The following is a 16,467-nucleotide window of genomic DNA, read 5'->3' as shown; positions in this document are numbered from 1 at the left end:
TTGTGGTTTTATAGCAAATGTATTGATGTCAGAAGCATGAAAATTCACACGCTGATGCCCATATACAACGCGCACATGTGTACACATTTTGGACAAATTAGAGATAGTGTCCTGGACAAAAAGTGTAAAATTCTGTCAAATCCAGACCCAAGATCCTACAGAGACGGGGTTTGGAAGAATATTAGCTCCACAAAATATGTGATCTAGATATGCTATTGTTATCAAGTTTCTAAAATTCTAAATATGTATTAGATGAAAAGTAGATTTCATGTTCAAAACCCAAGGGGAGGATTCCCTGCCTCATAAAACCACATCATCATGGTGACACACTGTTTTCTCCTCCAATCAAGGGAGCGGAAATATTCTAGCCTATAGCCAACCAATGGGGCACGCTTAGGATGATCCAGCATACACACCCCTTTATCAAATGCATAAATAGAGACAGCTCAGGGCTTAGAAACAGGCACACATTCACCCACCAACCGATCGCTGATGGAGCACTTTGCAAGAGAACTATCCATATTCCAGACTCCAGACTCCAGACACTTGGCAAGCAGAAAGGCCCATTCTAAAGCTGAACCCTTCTCATCTTGGCCTTAAAATTCCAGAAACCAGAATTCACCCCAGACATCTAAGGGGAACCAAAGAACAGCCTGGCTGTGCTGTACTGCTTTCCTGCTAAGAATTATTGCCAGAATCCAAAGACCCCACCCAGTAGAGCCGTGCTGAGACCAGATAGCTGTGAACCAGAGCAATTGCAGATCCAGTCCATTCATACCGTGCAGTGAGCAGAGTGCCTTGCTGATTGCAGACCAGAGTGCCTTGCTGTCCAGTCCGGTGTGCCCAGTTCTGTTCAAACCTCTATAGTGAGTATCCTTAGTATAGGACTGCCACTAGCCTATGTACTGTCCATAGTCATCCCTATCCAAACCCATCCTCTATGATATTCATAACTGCATTGTTAGAATATTTTTGGACTACCTGAACTCTCTATCTCATCCCCATTATCTCCTTCTGTACTAGTAGTGTTAAACCGACCTTTGCGCCGTTATATATTTTTTCTTAAGCAGCCTGCTTCTCAGCAGGCACAAACCTGATCTAGAGATGTCCTGGGCTGGTGGCTGTGCTGTCGTGTAGTTTGCTTCTTCAAAGTCCATCCCTAGTGTAAAGAAATCCTGTTTGTCTTTTCAAAAGTGCATCCTTGTTTTACAATTTGCCTCTATCTGAAAAAAAGACCTCCACGAAAACGTTCATATCTTCTATTTTTCATGCTAGAAATGAAATGTAACTGTCTGCTTGCAGCTAACATCCTAAGCTTTCTATAGAACCCAAACCCGCATCTCAAATCCTTATAGTTCGCCCGCGATCGCAGAAAAGTTTGCCCCAAATTTTTCATTTTGGCAGAATCTATAACGTGTAAAATAACCAGATACAGCGGCTCCCATAAGAATTTCAACAATTTCAGTGATTTAAGCCCATATTTAGTGTTTTCACTATTCCATTCAAAGCCAATTTTGACAGTTTGCCAATTAGTCCTGTTTCTCTCTTGAGTTTGCTGGGGGGAAATTGGGATTGATATATTTGCTTGAATTCTGCATTCCTGAAACCTATTCTCTCTCTGCCTATATCTCTACATTGCATATTGGGGGGTTGAGGGGTGTGCAGGGGGAAATAATATTCACACTGCTACTTCTTTTGAATATACACCCAAAAGTATTATTTCTGTGCTGCATTGTTTTTGCTCATTATTACTCCTTATGATTAAGGAGATTTTTTAGTGTGACATCACCCCATTGGGGACATTGTATTCCCGTTAAAAATAGTGTGATTCTATGGTGAAAGACCTCAATAAATATTTTAACTTTGCAAACCAGCCTGATTCCTGGTTCAGTGTGACAGGGGGTGTTCAAAGAGAGGGATGTGATATAAGTGGTACATTGTTCAGAATAAAATAGCTTATAGACTCAAATAAATAATTCAAGGTTTCAGTTGTGCATCACTCGCTAGGCATTGACATAGGTGATGTGCCGGATTGAAATCACTTACAGGGGCAGTCCTGATAGTTACGTCTTCCATTAGATCAGTGGTCTCATTCATAACATTCAAGGGGTCTTACTATCTGGCTCCATTTGGGATTAATACTATCCTGAACATTCAAGATTTCATCCATGAAGAAAGTACTCAGCCCATTTAAGTAGTCTACAGATAGGTCCTTCACTGGAGCAGTCATACCAGGATTAACAAAATGTGCAATAACTTTAAATAACTCTTGATGATGATTTGCTGCAGCTGTAATTCTTCCAGCTAAGAAATTTGATTTTGTTCTGAAAATAGCTTTTTTATAATTAGTCAGAGCTATTTTCGCTGATAAGGTGTGTTCAGGCAATTTTGAAGAGTACCATGTATTCTCGTGATGTTTATATTCTGTTTTAAGCTCACAGAGCTGTGTAATGTACCAGACCTCAGAGGGGCATATTTAGCACAGATGGTATACATTATTTGGGCACCCTGCTCAAAAAAATAATCGCATCCTTGAGATGAAGCACAGCGGCTCCATGCCTCCCCTTCCCGAATAGCAGGCATACTATCCAGCTCCTTTTTCATGTGGGCTGGTTTGGCACCAATAGATACGGAAGCACAGCTTTCATGTCTGGTTGACTTAATAAGAAAGACCCTATGGTAGTGATCTGTCCAAAACCTAGGTACAGTATCAGTCATATCAACCCCCCATGCCCTCTAACCAGGACTGCATACAAGCAGTGACCAGATTTATATGAGCCAGTTTCAGTTAATGTTAACCTCCACTCCTGACCCAACGTGAGACAGGTGATCTGCTCCCTCCCTGTTTCCTCCCCTAGATGCTTGTACATCGCTTGCTGCCATTTCCACCCCTCCCTCCCCACATATTCTTTACATATGATATCTCCTTAAATGGGAGGTGGTAGGGATAGCGTGACGTGTGGGACAGTCCTCTGCCTTTCACCTGCGGCACGGTGGGGTGGTCCGTGGAATCTCCTGTGCACCTCATTAGGCTTAGCATCACACAGTTGATAGCAGCACCCATCCCCCGTGATCATCACATTCACGATCCCCAGCCATAGGCAGTGGTTGTCATCTCAATGGTTAAATAAACTCCACACTCCTATAGTTGAAAGGGATCTTGTAAAATCTCTTACTTACATGCAGAACTGTACACATTGATGAAAGCAGAGATACAGGAAGCGGAGAGCTAATAACCAGAGAGGGAGGGGGGAATTGGCAGCAAGGGATCTACAAGCATCTAGTGGAGGAAACAGGGGGAGCAGATCACCTGTCTCGGGTTGGGTCGTGAGTGGAGGTTATTTGGGCGCAGGAGTTAGGGAGGAGGCATTCCTTGAAGAGGAGTGACCTAGGCTCCTTCCTGAAATGTAAAAGCAATCATGAGAGTCTAGTTTTATGAGGAACAGGGTCTAGATTCTGGAGGAGTAGACGGAGAAGGTCTGTCTTCTAGTTCTATCCTTCCTGCATATGTGGAGTTCAAATCGGCACATGTCTTTGCTTCTGGTGGATAGTAGGGATCAGGAAATTGGGAGTGTCTTAGTGAGGTAGCTTTGGGGACTACAGGGCGATGGCCTTGTAGCTGATAAGGCAGATTTTCAAGGTGATAAATAGTTACAGCACTAGCCAGTCTAGTTTGATGGAGGTCGGGTGATGGGGCTGAGTTTGCAGAGTCCTTTAATGAGTCATGCAACAGCATGTAGGGCTCATCTCAGGAGTGAAAGGGTGGTAAGTGGTAGGTCTTCCAGAAGGGCACTGCCACCATCCAGGTAGCAGATGACCAGGGCTTGGACTGCCGCTCTGGAGTTGTTTGCTCAGATAAAGGGCTTGACTTTCTGCAGTTAGTCTGCCAGAAACAATTCATCCATTAACTACCTCTGATGATATATGGGTCAAGTTGGCTACAAACATGGTCTGTTATTAAAACAAATGTAATGGATCACTGACCCGTATTACTTCTGAGCATATTGGATATAGACTCAAGTTGTTTTGGAAGAGACGTTCACACTGCTTACAGCTGCATGATTGATTATATCTGGAGAATGGTTGACTCCAGTCAAGATAAATATAACACAATGAACATAAGAAATATGTTGTATGCACAGTTTGGGAAAAATGTGAAAAGATATAAGGGGTGACGTGAACTTATTGTGTAAAACTATATTTTCTGTATATACAGCACTGTCATTGTCCTTTAGGACACTTGCCTTAAAGCGCCAAGACTCTGACAGGAGAGACTGTTCAGCATAAAGGCGGCTACATTGTGAAGGTTTCAGTCCGCATAGGATTCCTTGAGCGTCAAGTCTAACTTCTTGTCTAATGGATGTCTGGCATGGGTGTGATGCTGGAAATGCATTGGAGGGACAGGGTCTCCGTATCCTTGTCCTTTACCACTTTTTATCGTGTGTTCTGCCGTGTTTTCCGCGCAGGAGTTAATTTGGGACTCCTGGTGGTGCAGCTCTCTCTCTTTTGGTTTGGTGAACAGACCCATGGGATAACCTTACAGCACCCATGGGCAGGGGTACAACCCTGTGCCCCTAGTGTATGTGTTTGGGCACCTGTGTGTGACCCACAGACCAGGGTACGGGCTGGTGGCAACTCTGTGCTGAAATGACTAGTGCCCTGAGCGTCCTCCATTTCGGGATGCCCAGGCCCTGTCATTGGAATCGGTAGATTCCTGATGGAGACAAAATGGCCCCCATGGCCTCTTGCCTTTCATCACCTGTTACCCTGAACTTCCCGAAGTCCCGGGAAGCCCTGCCTCTGTCCCTTCCCCCTGACTGGCTGTTGGGTGGAAGTTCCGCATATGGTAGTGTGGGGAAGTGCTGACCAGACTTGCTGGAGCCTTCTCAACGACCGTATGTTGTGGGTACGCCTGTGGGTGGGGCCTGGGTGAAGTGTGTGATGAATATGCATTCAATGTTGTGGCTGTCTAGTATCTGGTGTTTGACACAATGGTTGAGACAGCCCTGCCCAAACCGGTATGAATGCAGCTTGGAGTGTTGAATGGCTCGGTACTTCTCCCAATACACATAACTTGTTGTGAGTGTCTGGAGAGAAGTGAATGGCCTGAATACCTCATGTACCTGATTGGTTGACTGCCTGCATGAATGCACGTGGTCGTGATTGGATGCTTCAGTGCGACCCAGCGGAATGAATGGGAGATCAACAGTATATCTGGGGACCTCTCACTGCTAGGAATCGTGTTCAGAAGCTGAAGTCCACTAGCTTAACCTTGAGCCCGGCTGGACGAGAAGGATTGCTGTTGCTCTCCTTCGCAATCGGAAAGCTGCTGTGCTTCAAGAACTGACACAGAGAGGACCTAGTAAGGCGCCCTCTTCCCGAGCTACGAGGGACTATCGTGCACAGCTGATCTTTGCCTAAGCTCCCTGGTAGACAGACCTTCGACAGGCTGCCAACCCGATACGGGGATTGCTGCGGAACTTCAAGGAGAAGCGCCCGGACTGTTGTCCGCCACTGTCGCCGACTGCCGTCGCCGACTGTAGCCTCCGTGCTCCCATTGCCTAAGAAACTTCATTGATCCAAGGATGCTCTCGTCCGCATCGTCGCCGCTGTATCCTGCTGGGGAAGGCCTGACTGTCGACGCGGCGAGGAGCATCCACCGGTGGGTTTCCTGCCACCCAAAGACCACAGAGACGCCGGCGACTCTACGCCCTTACAGTTCCTCAACTCTTTGCGGTCCAGAACTATCGACACCGAGGTGCCCCGTACGCCTCTTGCTTGCAGGACGTTTACGCTTCCCCATCAACGAGCACCGCTAGGAGCGACGCGGCCACTTCAATGTCATAGCTCGACCTGTTCTCCATTGGACATTCGACGACCCGTGACTCGTGCCTGAAAGGGAGGACACTCAAGAAGGGTTGAGATTTCCCTGATGCGGAGCGCTACAACACCAAGGTACTTTGGGGTTGCAGAACTATTGGGAAGTCTAAGGGTGAATAATATATGGACTGGGCTTGTATCTTTCTTCTACAGGTTGCCCAGGTGGGGGGATCTCCACACAGAGCTGTGTTTAATGGTAGTTACCAGTATTCTGCCAATTGTTCAATCACCTTGCTTTCCTTCCTCTCTCTACTGCTGGTTTCCTCTTTGTTTTTGATCTGTGTGTCATTCTGACCGTATGCACTTTAATAAGATTGAGTAACGTTAGTGGTACCACTTTAGAATTGTACATATTTACCATTGCTGATTTTCGGAGTACAAAGTGAGTTATCGTGATATTGTATATACCTTTGAACATTAATTATATAAAGACTGTGTTGTAACCGATACAGTGTGTGGACATTCCTTTGTGGGTGCTTGGGGACTGCACTGTACTTAAAAACCAGCTTGCATCACCTCCTGAGAAGCTAGGCCTTGATTGCTCGACTACGTTACCATAATAGAGAATCTTGGCTGGGGTCCTCTGTACCTCTCCTCAACCATAAAGAGAGCGGAAGTACAGACGCCCCCCACCGGTACTTTACAATGGGTATCCATCTTGGCGATTGAAATTAGCTAAAATACAGTCCAGCTGAAGAGTGTGAGGAAATTCGGATTCGGCTTTAATGATGGGACACATCTTGGAAATACATTTAGTCAAATCTAATTAATTGAGGTCATGTCATTCTTGGGGGATCACATCCTTTTCTGTCATCATCATGGTTTATATGCACCATGGCCTATGAAATGTTGTGAACCGCTGGTGTGACGCTGAACTGGAAGCAGGTAAATAATCCTGAATTGGCCGTTGTAGATTACGTATTAGAACTCCGGCGAGGGTGAATCCGAATCTAAGAACCATACTGATTGGCCCTCGCCGGGGCTTTAACCGGCCGGGAATCCCTCGTTATAACTATGGGACTCGGGGCATTACCTGACTCGGTAATACCCCAGCAGCTCGGGGCATATTGCTTAATCAGGCAGCCTATTATCAATGGAATGTCCCCTTCAGAGCAATTTCTAGAACCTGCCTTTCCTGAAGAAGGCACTGTTTGCTCTGACTGACCAGATTCCTATCGATTTAGGAGAAATGTGCATTATATAACCCAGCAACTGCCGCACCTCATGAAGCCTCACCGGTTTGGGGGTGTAAACACTGAACACAAGACCGACTTTGCATAATTAAGACCATGAGGGCCGCTCACGTAGTGTTGGCCTTTTCTACGCGGTCCAATCGCTACATTTTGGGAGGATCCTGCCCGTTTCACCACAATCCACTTCCGCTGCGCTGCCACACCACTACCCTATCCCACCAGCCCCCTCCACTTACCTGTGATTCCTTCCGGTGGCCTCCGCTCACAATCTATTAGCCGGGAACCTGGAAGCACCACGTACAGGAGGTTGCACTTCTGTGTGGAACCTTTTGTAGAATGCGCTTCCGGGCTCGCAGCAAACCAACTGCAAACGCCCTCTTCTCATGAAGACACTACATTTCCTTACCTAGTCCACATCTCTTCTCACGCAGGTGGCTCTTTTCCTAGTGTAAAAAAAGTAAGTAAAGTGTTCTTGTATAGCGCTCTTCTGCCATGCTTTGCTGGCTTCGAAGCACAAGGCTCTGTAAGAAAAGAGGGAGGGGTTGTTAGTGGGATAGTGGGAGAGGCAGATGTGAAAACTGTAGTGTTCGTGGGTGAAGTTCAGAAGCACACGGGCCTTTGTGATGGTATGCTACAAAGGGCTGGATCAATAACCTTGCGGATATGTTAACCAGAAGGACTGAGAGGCTAAATGTGCTTTGGGTAATTTTACTGAAGAATGCGTAGCAGTATAGGACTAAACAGGGGAGCTCAGTCGTAGCTCGATAATGTGCATGTGGTATTTCAATAGGTCTGTGGTGGTCATCCATGGGGGGTGTGGATGTGTAGTGTAAGGTGGTAAGAGTTAAGAAGGGAATTGGTTAGTTGAGGGAAGTAGACAAACAGGGGAGGGGGCTACAAGCAGTGAGGGAAAAGAAACATCATGTCTACTCCTATCACAATTACTACCTGGCCTCACTGAGGTTCCTCCTGCCCTAAGTGGCTACAGCCTGTCATTGTGGAAGCACCACCAATCAAAACCTTGCTTTCATATGTGCTTGTGACAACTCAATCCGTGCTAACCCCCCTTCAATCTGTCTTCGAGAAAACCTCTTCTGTCATAACCTGGCTTCTGCCTGTCCTCATGGAGGCACCACCAGTCCTACTCAAGTTGTCTCCTGACCAATGTCCCACGTGCAGCCGTGTATTCGGGCCAGAAAGCTCCAGGGCCCAGTGTCTACGACAGGCCCTTGCCTTGGTCAACTAATGCTGTTCTCTATACTGGAGCTATCTGAAGCCCGATATGGTCGGAAGGAGGCACGTCAGTGGTACAGAAAGCACAAACAAACCAAGCTAACCTCGTCTTAACATGGCTGCCAACTGTTTCTTTCCCATTGTGATGGCCTCCCCAGTTCTGGATTGGCCGATGCCTGTCCTTTAGCAGGCACCCTTTGTGCCTGGTTTGCTGACTATCGTCACCTACTGCTGGTATGTTCCCTGCATCACCTGTTAACATCTGAAACCGCGTGCCCTCATAGATGAAGCTTGTGCCCAAACCTGGCAACCACATGCCGTCATGTAGGCATCTTATTATGCCCTTGCAACATCATGGACCACATCTCCCTGAAAGAAGTAAGGGGGACACCTATTGAAAACAAAGGAAATGTCTCGCCAGCAGGGACCTTGGAAACCCAGATATCAAAGGATGGCTGAAGAGGCAGACAAAACACCAGGAGGCAACTTGGGGTAGAGACTGCGTCTAGCTCCTCCAGAGGAAGGACAGAGGGCCCTAGGATCATTTGGACTTTGATTATTATTTGAGCACCAGAAGAGCTACTTCGAGAGATGGCCTGACCGCATGCTTAGTAAGGGCGGTGGGGGTGGGGAGGTGGGCGAGTAAGATGACGTGAAGGCGATCATATGTCTACACACCTGGTCCAGAGTCTTGTGAATAGGGGTTCTCCTCCGCCTCTGCATACCGGTTCGCATCCCTGAAAGAAAGGCAACAGGTTAGCAACCAGCCCCACCTTCACAAATCTGACCATAGTGGAGTCGTCGTAAAAAACAGAAAGTTCTGTCCATACATCAATATAGAATACACTGAACCGAGAGAGAGGCAAGGCAATGACAGAGTGTCGAGCACTAATGGCAGGCCACTGTGGGCCGCTGCGACTCTGTGATTACTCGGCTAATGGGCAGAGCCATCCCTGGCTAGTGACCGAAGCAGATGACTGGGATTCCTGTCCGCTCTGATTGGTCCTAAATACAAAAATAACACATGGGGCTATAACAAAAACTAACTCTGAGAGATGCGCAATGCCTCTTAGAGACTGGCTGTACGCATCACTCCTGAGGTATGTCTCGGTGACCTATCACCTTAATACAGGCACTGCCAGGTTCATGATGTGAGGTGCCCGTCCTTGTAAGGTTCATAGGCAAAACGCAAGATTCTCAGAAGCTGGCACGAATTATTTTTTTTTTTAAAGCAAAAAGGATGACTTTTTTTTATTTGCGCAATTTTGAGAAACGTGCAGGTTTTCTTTTTCTAAAGCTGACCTGCGCATTTCAGTGGGCCCGCCAGCAGCGCACATATTGTCGGGAGCGCGCCCCTGGCATTAATAAATGGCAGGTTCCTAACTAACACCCATGGGGTGCAGGGACTGCATGTCGCAAGAACGGGTCTTTAAAGGGTATATGTAAAATTAAGAAAGAAATAAGTATGTATTTCTCTGTTTGAAGGATAGAAATGTAAGTGGAACAAAAAGCGGGCCAGGCCACAGCGGTTCCACTTCATGAAAAACACAAGAGAGTCAGAGTGTCACTGTGATGCACTGTGCACACATCTGCGCGTAGTCGAAACTGGCGCAGGCGGAAGGTTTTCATTTCTGCACACTTCAAAGCGCACCCCTCTCTGAATTGGAGATTTGCACCGAAATGCACAGACAGTGCCACTTATCTGCGCACAGGAGGTGGGAAAGTTCATCTGGATGGGTGCATGTACGATGCGCCCACTCATTGGCTAGATACAGTGGTGGAAGTGGAAAAAATGTGGTTGGGGATGCCACAGCACAAGGGCCGGGGTGGGGGAGGAGTTGGGGTAGGGGTCGGGGCCGGGAGGGGCGTGGTCTAGAGGGTGCGGGGCACGTCGTGGACATCCAGCAATGCTGGAATACTTTAAAAAAATTAAATAAAAACAAATAAAAATAAAGCGCCCGCGCCGGCAACATTACCTTTTACCACGGATCTGGCACTGGTGTGTAATGCACAATGCTCTCTACATGTACAACGGAAAGGAATCAGTTGTACATGAAGCGAACATTGTGTTTTACACACCAGTGCCAGAGCCACGTAAAAGGCAATGATGCCGTCGCCGGCGTTTTTTTTTTGTTTTACTTTTTCCAGCGTGGTTCATGGGCTTGGACGGCTGACTCTGGCCGGATCCCAAGATCCGGCTTCACATCTGGTGCTGGATCTCGGATCCGCCGAGAGCCGGCCCAATGACCAGCACTGGCTAGATAATAGAAAGGTGCACCTGGGCGAAACATTCTCCAATGCGTAGATAATCTATGTCACGTATCACCATTTTCGGCACGAAGTACACAACATCATAAAAACAACGCATAACTTTCAAAATTCGTATCAAAAAGAAGCACGGCGCGTGATTTAAGAGTGCATTAATTTCAGGGAAACCCAACCTTTAAAACATAAGAATAAAATGTGAAAAAATTTGTATGAAAATTCGGTTCCAACAAGGTAGTAAATACATAATCAGTAATTATTTAAATATTTCTTAACCCCCCTCCCTTAATAATAGATAATACGGAAGGGAGCAAATACGTTTTGTCACATAGGTTTTCCTTTTTTTGGACTGTTTACTACATAACATAAAAAGAAATGTGTTTCGTACATTTATTTTCATGTTAGACATAATCAAACAAGCTTCTTCATTTTTGCCCCAGTAATAACATGTTTAGATGCTATGGATCGGGGCCAAACAGGCTCCCCGCATTCCACATCATCCAATTCATTTGCTAGGAATTTTTCCACGAGGGCAATGTTTTGATAATCTGGCCCCATCCCCCACGAAAAATCATGAACAGAGCGTGTTGGCTCCGCCCCAGACTGTAGGAGAAGCGCCAACTCTCGTCTCTGCTGCAAAAACAGAAGGGTTCATCATGGGCAGCCCAACTGCACTAACCCACATGTGAATAACAGCGCAAAACGAACTCCACTCCAGACACGAATAATGAACTGTCCAACAATGTTTAGCCAGAGCAGGACTTTGGATGGTGGTGCAAGCCCTAGGTCTGGTCTACAAGGGGTTTCAGTAGTGCCCATCTGACCAGCCTAACCCAAAAAATCTGGTTCAGATAAAAGCAGCACAGTGTGCAGCAGCCCCTCCGATCACTCTCATCAGATCACACCAGTAGTCTTGATCTCGCTGTATTGGTTACCAATGGAAAACCCGATGCATGTTGAAGACAGCCTCCATGAGCTATAAAACCAAATACCTACACAGAGCATATGCCTTGCGGTCAATTGCGGACAAATTCACACTAAGGATACTGCACACTAAAGACGAAGGAGGAGCTACACCTAGACACCCAACCCTTCACCAGAGGTCAAACTCTAAGAACGTCTCTTGGGTTGAGCTTCAAGATTTTGGAATTACCTGCCACTTGAATGGTTCCTCATTTTCAGGAAGACCAGGCAATTCTACCATTTAAGAAACATCTGATGTGTAAGACCTAAGATTCCATACATACACAACCTTGTCTCCCGGTATTCCACTCACCCAAATGATTGATGTTGCAAATCAATTCCTGCACGGCTGGATAGGTGGTCCAGCCAACAAAGACATGACCACTACACTTGACTTACCCTCCATCTGCCCTGGGAAACCTACTATTCTGATGTGACCCATTTCACTGCCCATTTCCACAACGCCTTTCTCTCAGACCCTCCTGCATAATGTTATCACCTGCAGCTGGGCCGATCCATTGAGTTGGCCTCTTCTATACCCCCCATATGCCACGCCCACAGGTATGCTGCGCTTTAAGGCCCTGCATGGCAGATCATGGGTAAGAAGTTTTCCCTGAGAAGACATCAGCAGAGTGATAGCTGACCCTTACTTCTGGATGTCAGCCCCACACACCTAGCTGTTCAAAGCTAATATGACTCATCTTAGCCCAGAGCTAAACAGACTGTATTTAACCTAAAAAGGGATACATGTATCTAACTAGCCAATGGGTAGCCTGATGGCAACACTTCTCCAGCTGTAAGGTACTATGAAATATATGTCCTGAAAATGAGCGCTTGATCAAGCCGGCCACCTCTCAGCACTATGATTGATTAGTTTTGGACGCAGATACGGCTGTATGACACGGCACATCGCTACGGCCATTGGCCCTTGCTGTGCTTGCAATTCTGTGCTGAGGTCTTCCAGGGATTTGCTATGATGGCCCAGAGCGTTTCTCAAGACGTTCCAAAGTGCAAGAAAATTGATAATGTAAATAATTTAATAAAAAACATATCAAGTTAATTCTTTATAAAAATTGTAATAACACTTTCAATAGGAATAACCAGGCATGGCGCGTGCAGATTGAGTGGTGGAAGGATGTATGGGTGTGTACGTGGGTACGTCAGTGAATGGATTATTGCTTGGTGAAAGATCACAGGATGCATGAGTTTCAAGATGGAGGATTGTAGTGGGAAGGCCAGAGAGAGGATGGACGAGTCACTGGAAGATGAGTGGATGTTTGGTTATTTAGCATTGGCCAATGGGCAGATATATGTGGTGATAGGGTTGATGGATGAGTGGATTTATGAGTAGGTATAAAATGCAGTGATGAGTAGCTTGCATTCATGAAAGTAGGACTATGACCAATATAATGTGGGTACTTTCAAAGCCTCTTTTCAAGATCTTTCCTAAACTCCTCATCCCGCGGTCACAACCTTGGCAAAAATGGGGTGTAGAGAAAAAGGTTCCCACAATTATCATCAAGTTAGTGCCAGGGCAACAAAGGTACTTCTGTGAGGATTATGCAGTGTCTGTGTGAGTACCAGGGGAACCTTCGTATGTCCGGCTCCACTGGTTGGGTGCAGAATATGCCAATATCCACACAAGCCTTGGCGCTGCAAGGCCAGTAGGGTTGTGATGGGCGAAATGCTTCAATTACTTTGTGGAATGACAATGAAGTGAATATGTGTGCTGTACAATAAAATGTAATTAGTGCTCTGTTTGTTAATTGACAATATCAGAAGTTGTTTAGTCTGATTATTAACAGACATTTTATTTGTTCGCATTTGTTTGAAATGTGTGTGCATCTGAGGTTTTGTATAAGCACACCGATACCTAATACAATGTTTTACCATGTCCTAACAAAAACAACATAACATAACACTCTTCCACCAGGACAGGCAATGGCCTGGATACATAGTATCCCTGGGTAGGAGAAGTGGTGTCTCTCTGAGAAGAACGGCACATAGATGGCCAGGAGGTGTCTGTGTGAGGAGCATCATGGGGGCAATGCAGTAACAATTTGCAGTCAGGTCAGGTGGTAGCTAGGGTAGGTCAGGGAGCAACTAGGTTAACATCGGCCTAAAGGAAGAAGGTGCTTCAGGGCAGACAAGCAAGTGTTAAGATAGCACAAGAGACGACGCCGCAAGGACAATCTGGAAATGGTTTGGGTAGAGGGCAGCCTACATAAGACATCTAGTTAATGCATCATTTAGGGAAAAGTATCTACCCAATAGTACCAAAAGAGTTACAGTCACTCCAATTCCAAAGAAACCTAATATTGATCCTAGAGAGCCTAGCAATCTGAGGCCAATTACCAATTGCCAATTTCTTTTAAAAATCCTTGACAAATTTGCCACCTCCCAGCTTCAATCTTTTGTTGAGTTCAATAGCATTCCACACAACCGACAATATGGTTTTTCGACCTTCATTCAACACTGAGGATGTCGTCGATCTTCAGACTCAAATGCTAGAGATCATGGACAGAGGGAAGGCCGGGATGTTGATCCTATTGGACCTCTCTGTGGCTTTTGGGCTCATTAACCACGAGCATCTTCTTACCTGCCTAAAAGACCTAGGCCAGTGTTCAAAGGAAGCTGTGGTCTGGCTCCACTCATTTCTCTCATGTCGGGAATCCAGAATACAGTAGGGATCTGCTTTTTCCTGCTCCGCCTTCATCTGCTGTCGAGTGCCACAGGGCACGTCCATCTCTCTGGTGTTTTTCAACCTATACATCAGATCCCCATGTGCACTTCTCGACAAGCTGGGGGTCACTTTTACAGAGTACGCCAACAACACCCAGTTCGTCCTGGAACTTACTGGGAAATACGCCACAGACTCCAGAACCCTGTCTAACATCTATGATCACATCAACAGCTGGATGTCAGAGAACTGGCTGTGCTTGAACGGCAGTAAGACAGAGCTGATGATTTTTGGATCCAATCAGGCCCGGAAGAAACTGAGTACAGACTATAGCATCTTCCCATTAAAAGATAATGTAATAAAGACCCAACAGAAGGTACAAATCTTAGGGGTAGAGCTGGAGACCTCCCTAAAAGCAGATGCTCACATTACTTACGTGAAACAGACATGCAACTACCACCTACACCTACTCAAGAAAATCTCCGCCCCTATATCTCTGAGAGAAACGGTGCCACCATCGCACAAGCCACTATTTTGACCAGATTAGATTAATGTAACTCCTTACTCAGCGGAGCTTCTCTATCCAACCTTAAGCGATGTCAGGCAATCCAGAATGACACGGTTCGAATTGTGACTAACACCCATAGAAGAACACACATTTCAGATCACAGAAGGAAACTGCACTGCTTACCCCTCCAGGAACGGAACGGTTTCAAAGTAGGCAGGCACCCTGGTCCACAGGGGCCTCTCTGGCAGAATACCCGAATACCTAAAACCTTTGGGTACTCTATACCAACCCATGAGATCCCTTTGCTCTTCCAGTTTAGGGCTGATATAGGGCCTGACAGCTAAACGGTACAACGTCCTTTCATCGCCGTATATTTCAAAGTCTGGCATTTAAACGTGCACATTATAACGAAAATGTCCATCAAATTCTTTAGGGCTGGGAAGGGCAGATAAGGGTTTGGGTGGGTAGTGAATAGGTGGTGGAAGAGGAACATTTTCATTATAATGTACACGTTTAAGTGCCAGGCGTTGAAATATATGGCGATGAAATGACATACAACCCAGCTAAACAAACCAAGGGCCTTGGTAGATCCTTTTCCGCAAAGGCAGCCTGTTTCTGGAATTCCCGTCTGCCCGCGGTCAGGCTTGAACCAGATCTTAAATCCTTCAGGAGAACTTTGAAAACTCTCCTCTTCAATTGACTGATTCTTGCATCCTCCGAAATCTTCTAACTCTGCCTGCCTCGTTGTAAAATGTTTAGGCCAACTGTGTCTATATTTGCGCGTGGGCCGGCGGGCTACTGGTGCATTATGAATACATCAAATAAATAAGGACAGGCATCAGTGAGGTTAGGAGCAGTGGTGCCCCTGTGAAGACCAGTGATACAGTGATATCCAGGTTAGGACATGAGAATTCTTCACCCGAAGAGGAAATAACAAGATAAGCACAGATGGTACATTCATGAGAACAGAGTAGCTACCACATGGCAATGCGTGCATTCACGATGACGGTCCAGAGCATAACAATCAACAGCATAGAGCAGCCTGAGCACAGTTCTTTAATGACAAAATACATCAAGATTTAATTTCTCATTTTTCAACCGAAACCTTTATAAGTCTTGGTGAGGACGCATGGTAGTCATGCCATCAAGGTTCCGTTCACCACGATGAAGATGTTGGCATGAGAAGATTATGCATGGGTCTAGGAAACAGTCAAACTCACCAGCTGAGCCTGATTCGTTGCCCGCCCAAGAATTCCAAGGCACTGGGCAAGCTTCCTCCATAAGATACGCTGTGAACTGCTGCCTATGCACAGGCCGAGTCCTTCTCACTGTAAAATGGCTTTACACAACTCAGCTGTTGCAAAAGCCACAGACGGCCTCTGCAGACTTGACCTATTTCAGATCCATTGTAAATGTCCTTCCTTTGGGCAAAATTCTGAGGAAAAAGTGGCAACAGAGCAACTGTGGGATTTTGTTGAACTGAGTTATCTCCCAGGCCCCGCATAAACTGCTTTCCACCCTCAACAGGAAACAGTCTCATTAGTTTTCTCTGTTGGACAATCTCAGGTGGAGACAGGGGGGGTGTCAAAGCTTTAATTCACTTGGACCAGTCGGCCACCTTCAACAACATGAGCCAAAAAACCTACAGAAACCACAGTTTCTCAACCCTTTTGAATCTCAGCCTCTGCCATTGAGCGGTGGAGTTCTCCAGGGCTCATTACATTCGCCACTTGTATATATTATCC

At 46.2% G+C, this 16,467-nt stretch overlaps 1 protein-coding gene across 3 annotated transcripts in view; it reads right to left on the bottom strand.

Moving 5' to 3' along the window:
• The window catches only part of CBLC (Cbl proto-oncogene C), a 699,319-nt gene that overhangs the window by 35,757 nt on the left and 647,095 nt on the right, over positions 1-16,467 (bottom strand). For 2 of the 3 annotated variants that reach the window (XM_069640996.1, XM_069640994.1), the window contains one exon: positions 8,985-9,043. The exons of the other annotated variant lie outside the window; for it this stretch is intronic. In XM_069640996.1, the coding sequence (XP_069497097.1) occupies positions 8,985-9,043 (59 nt within the window). The remainder of the gene's footprint in view (positions 1-8,984; positions 9,044-16,467) is intronic. 3 annotated transcript variants of the gene reach the window in all.

This window comes from Ambystoma mexicanum, chromosome 1q, assembly GCF_040938575.1.
Source record: "Ambystoma mexicanum isolate Mex_15411 chromosome 1q, UKY_AmexF1_1, whole genome shotgun sequence".
Taxonomy (NCBI): Eukaryota; Metazoa; Chordata; class Amphibia; order Caudata; family Ambystomatidae; genus Ambystoma; species Ambystoma mexicanum.
This window is presented reverse-complemented; position numbering and strand designations above follow the sequence as displayed.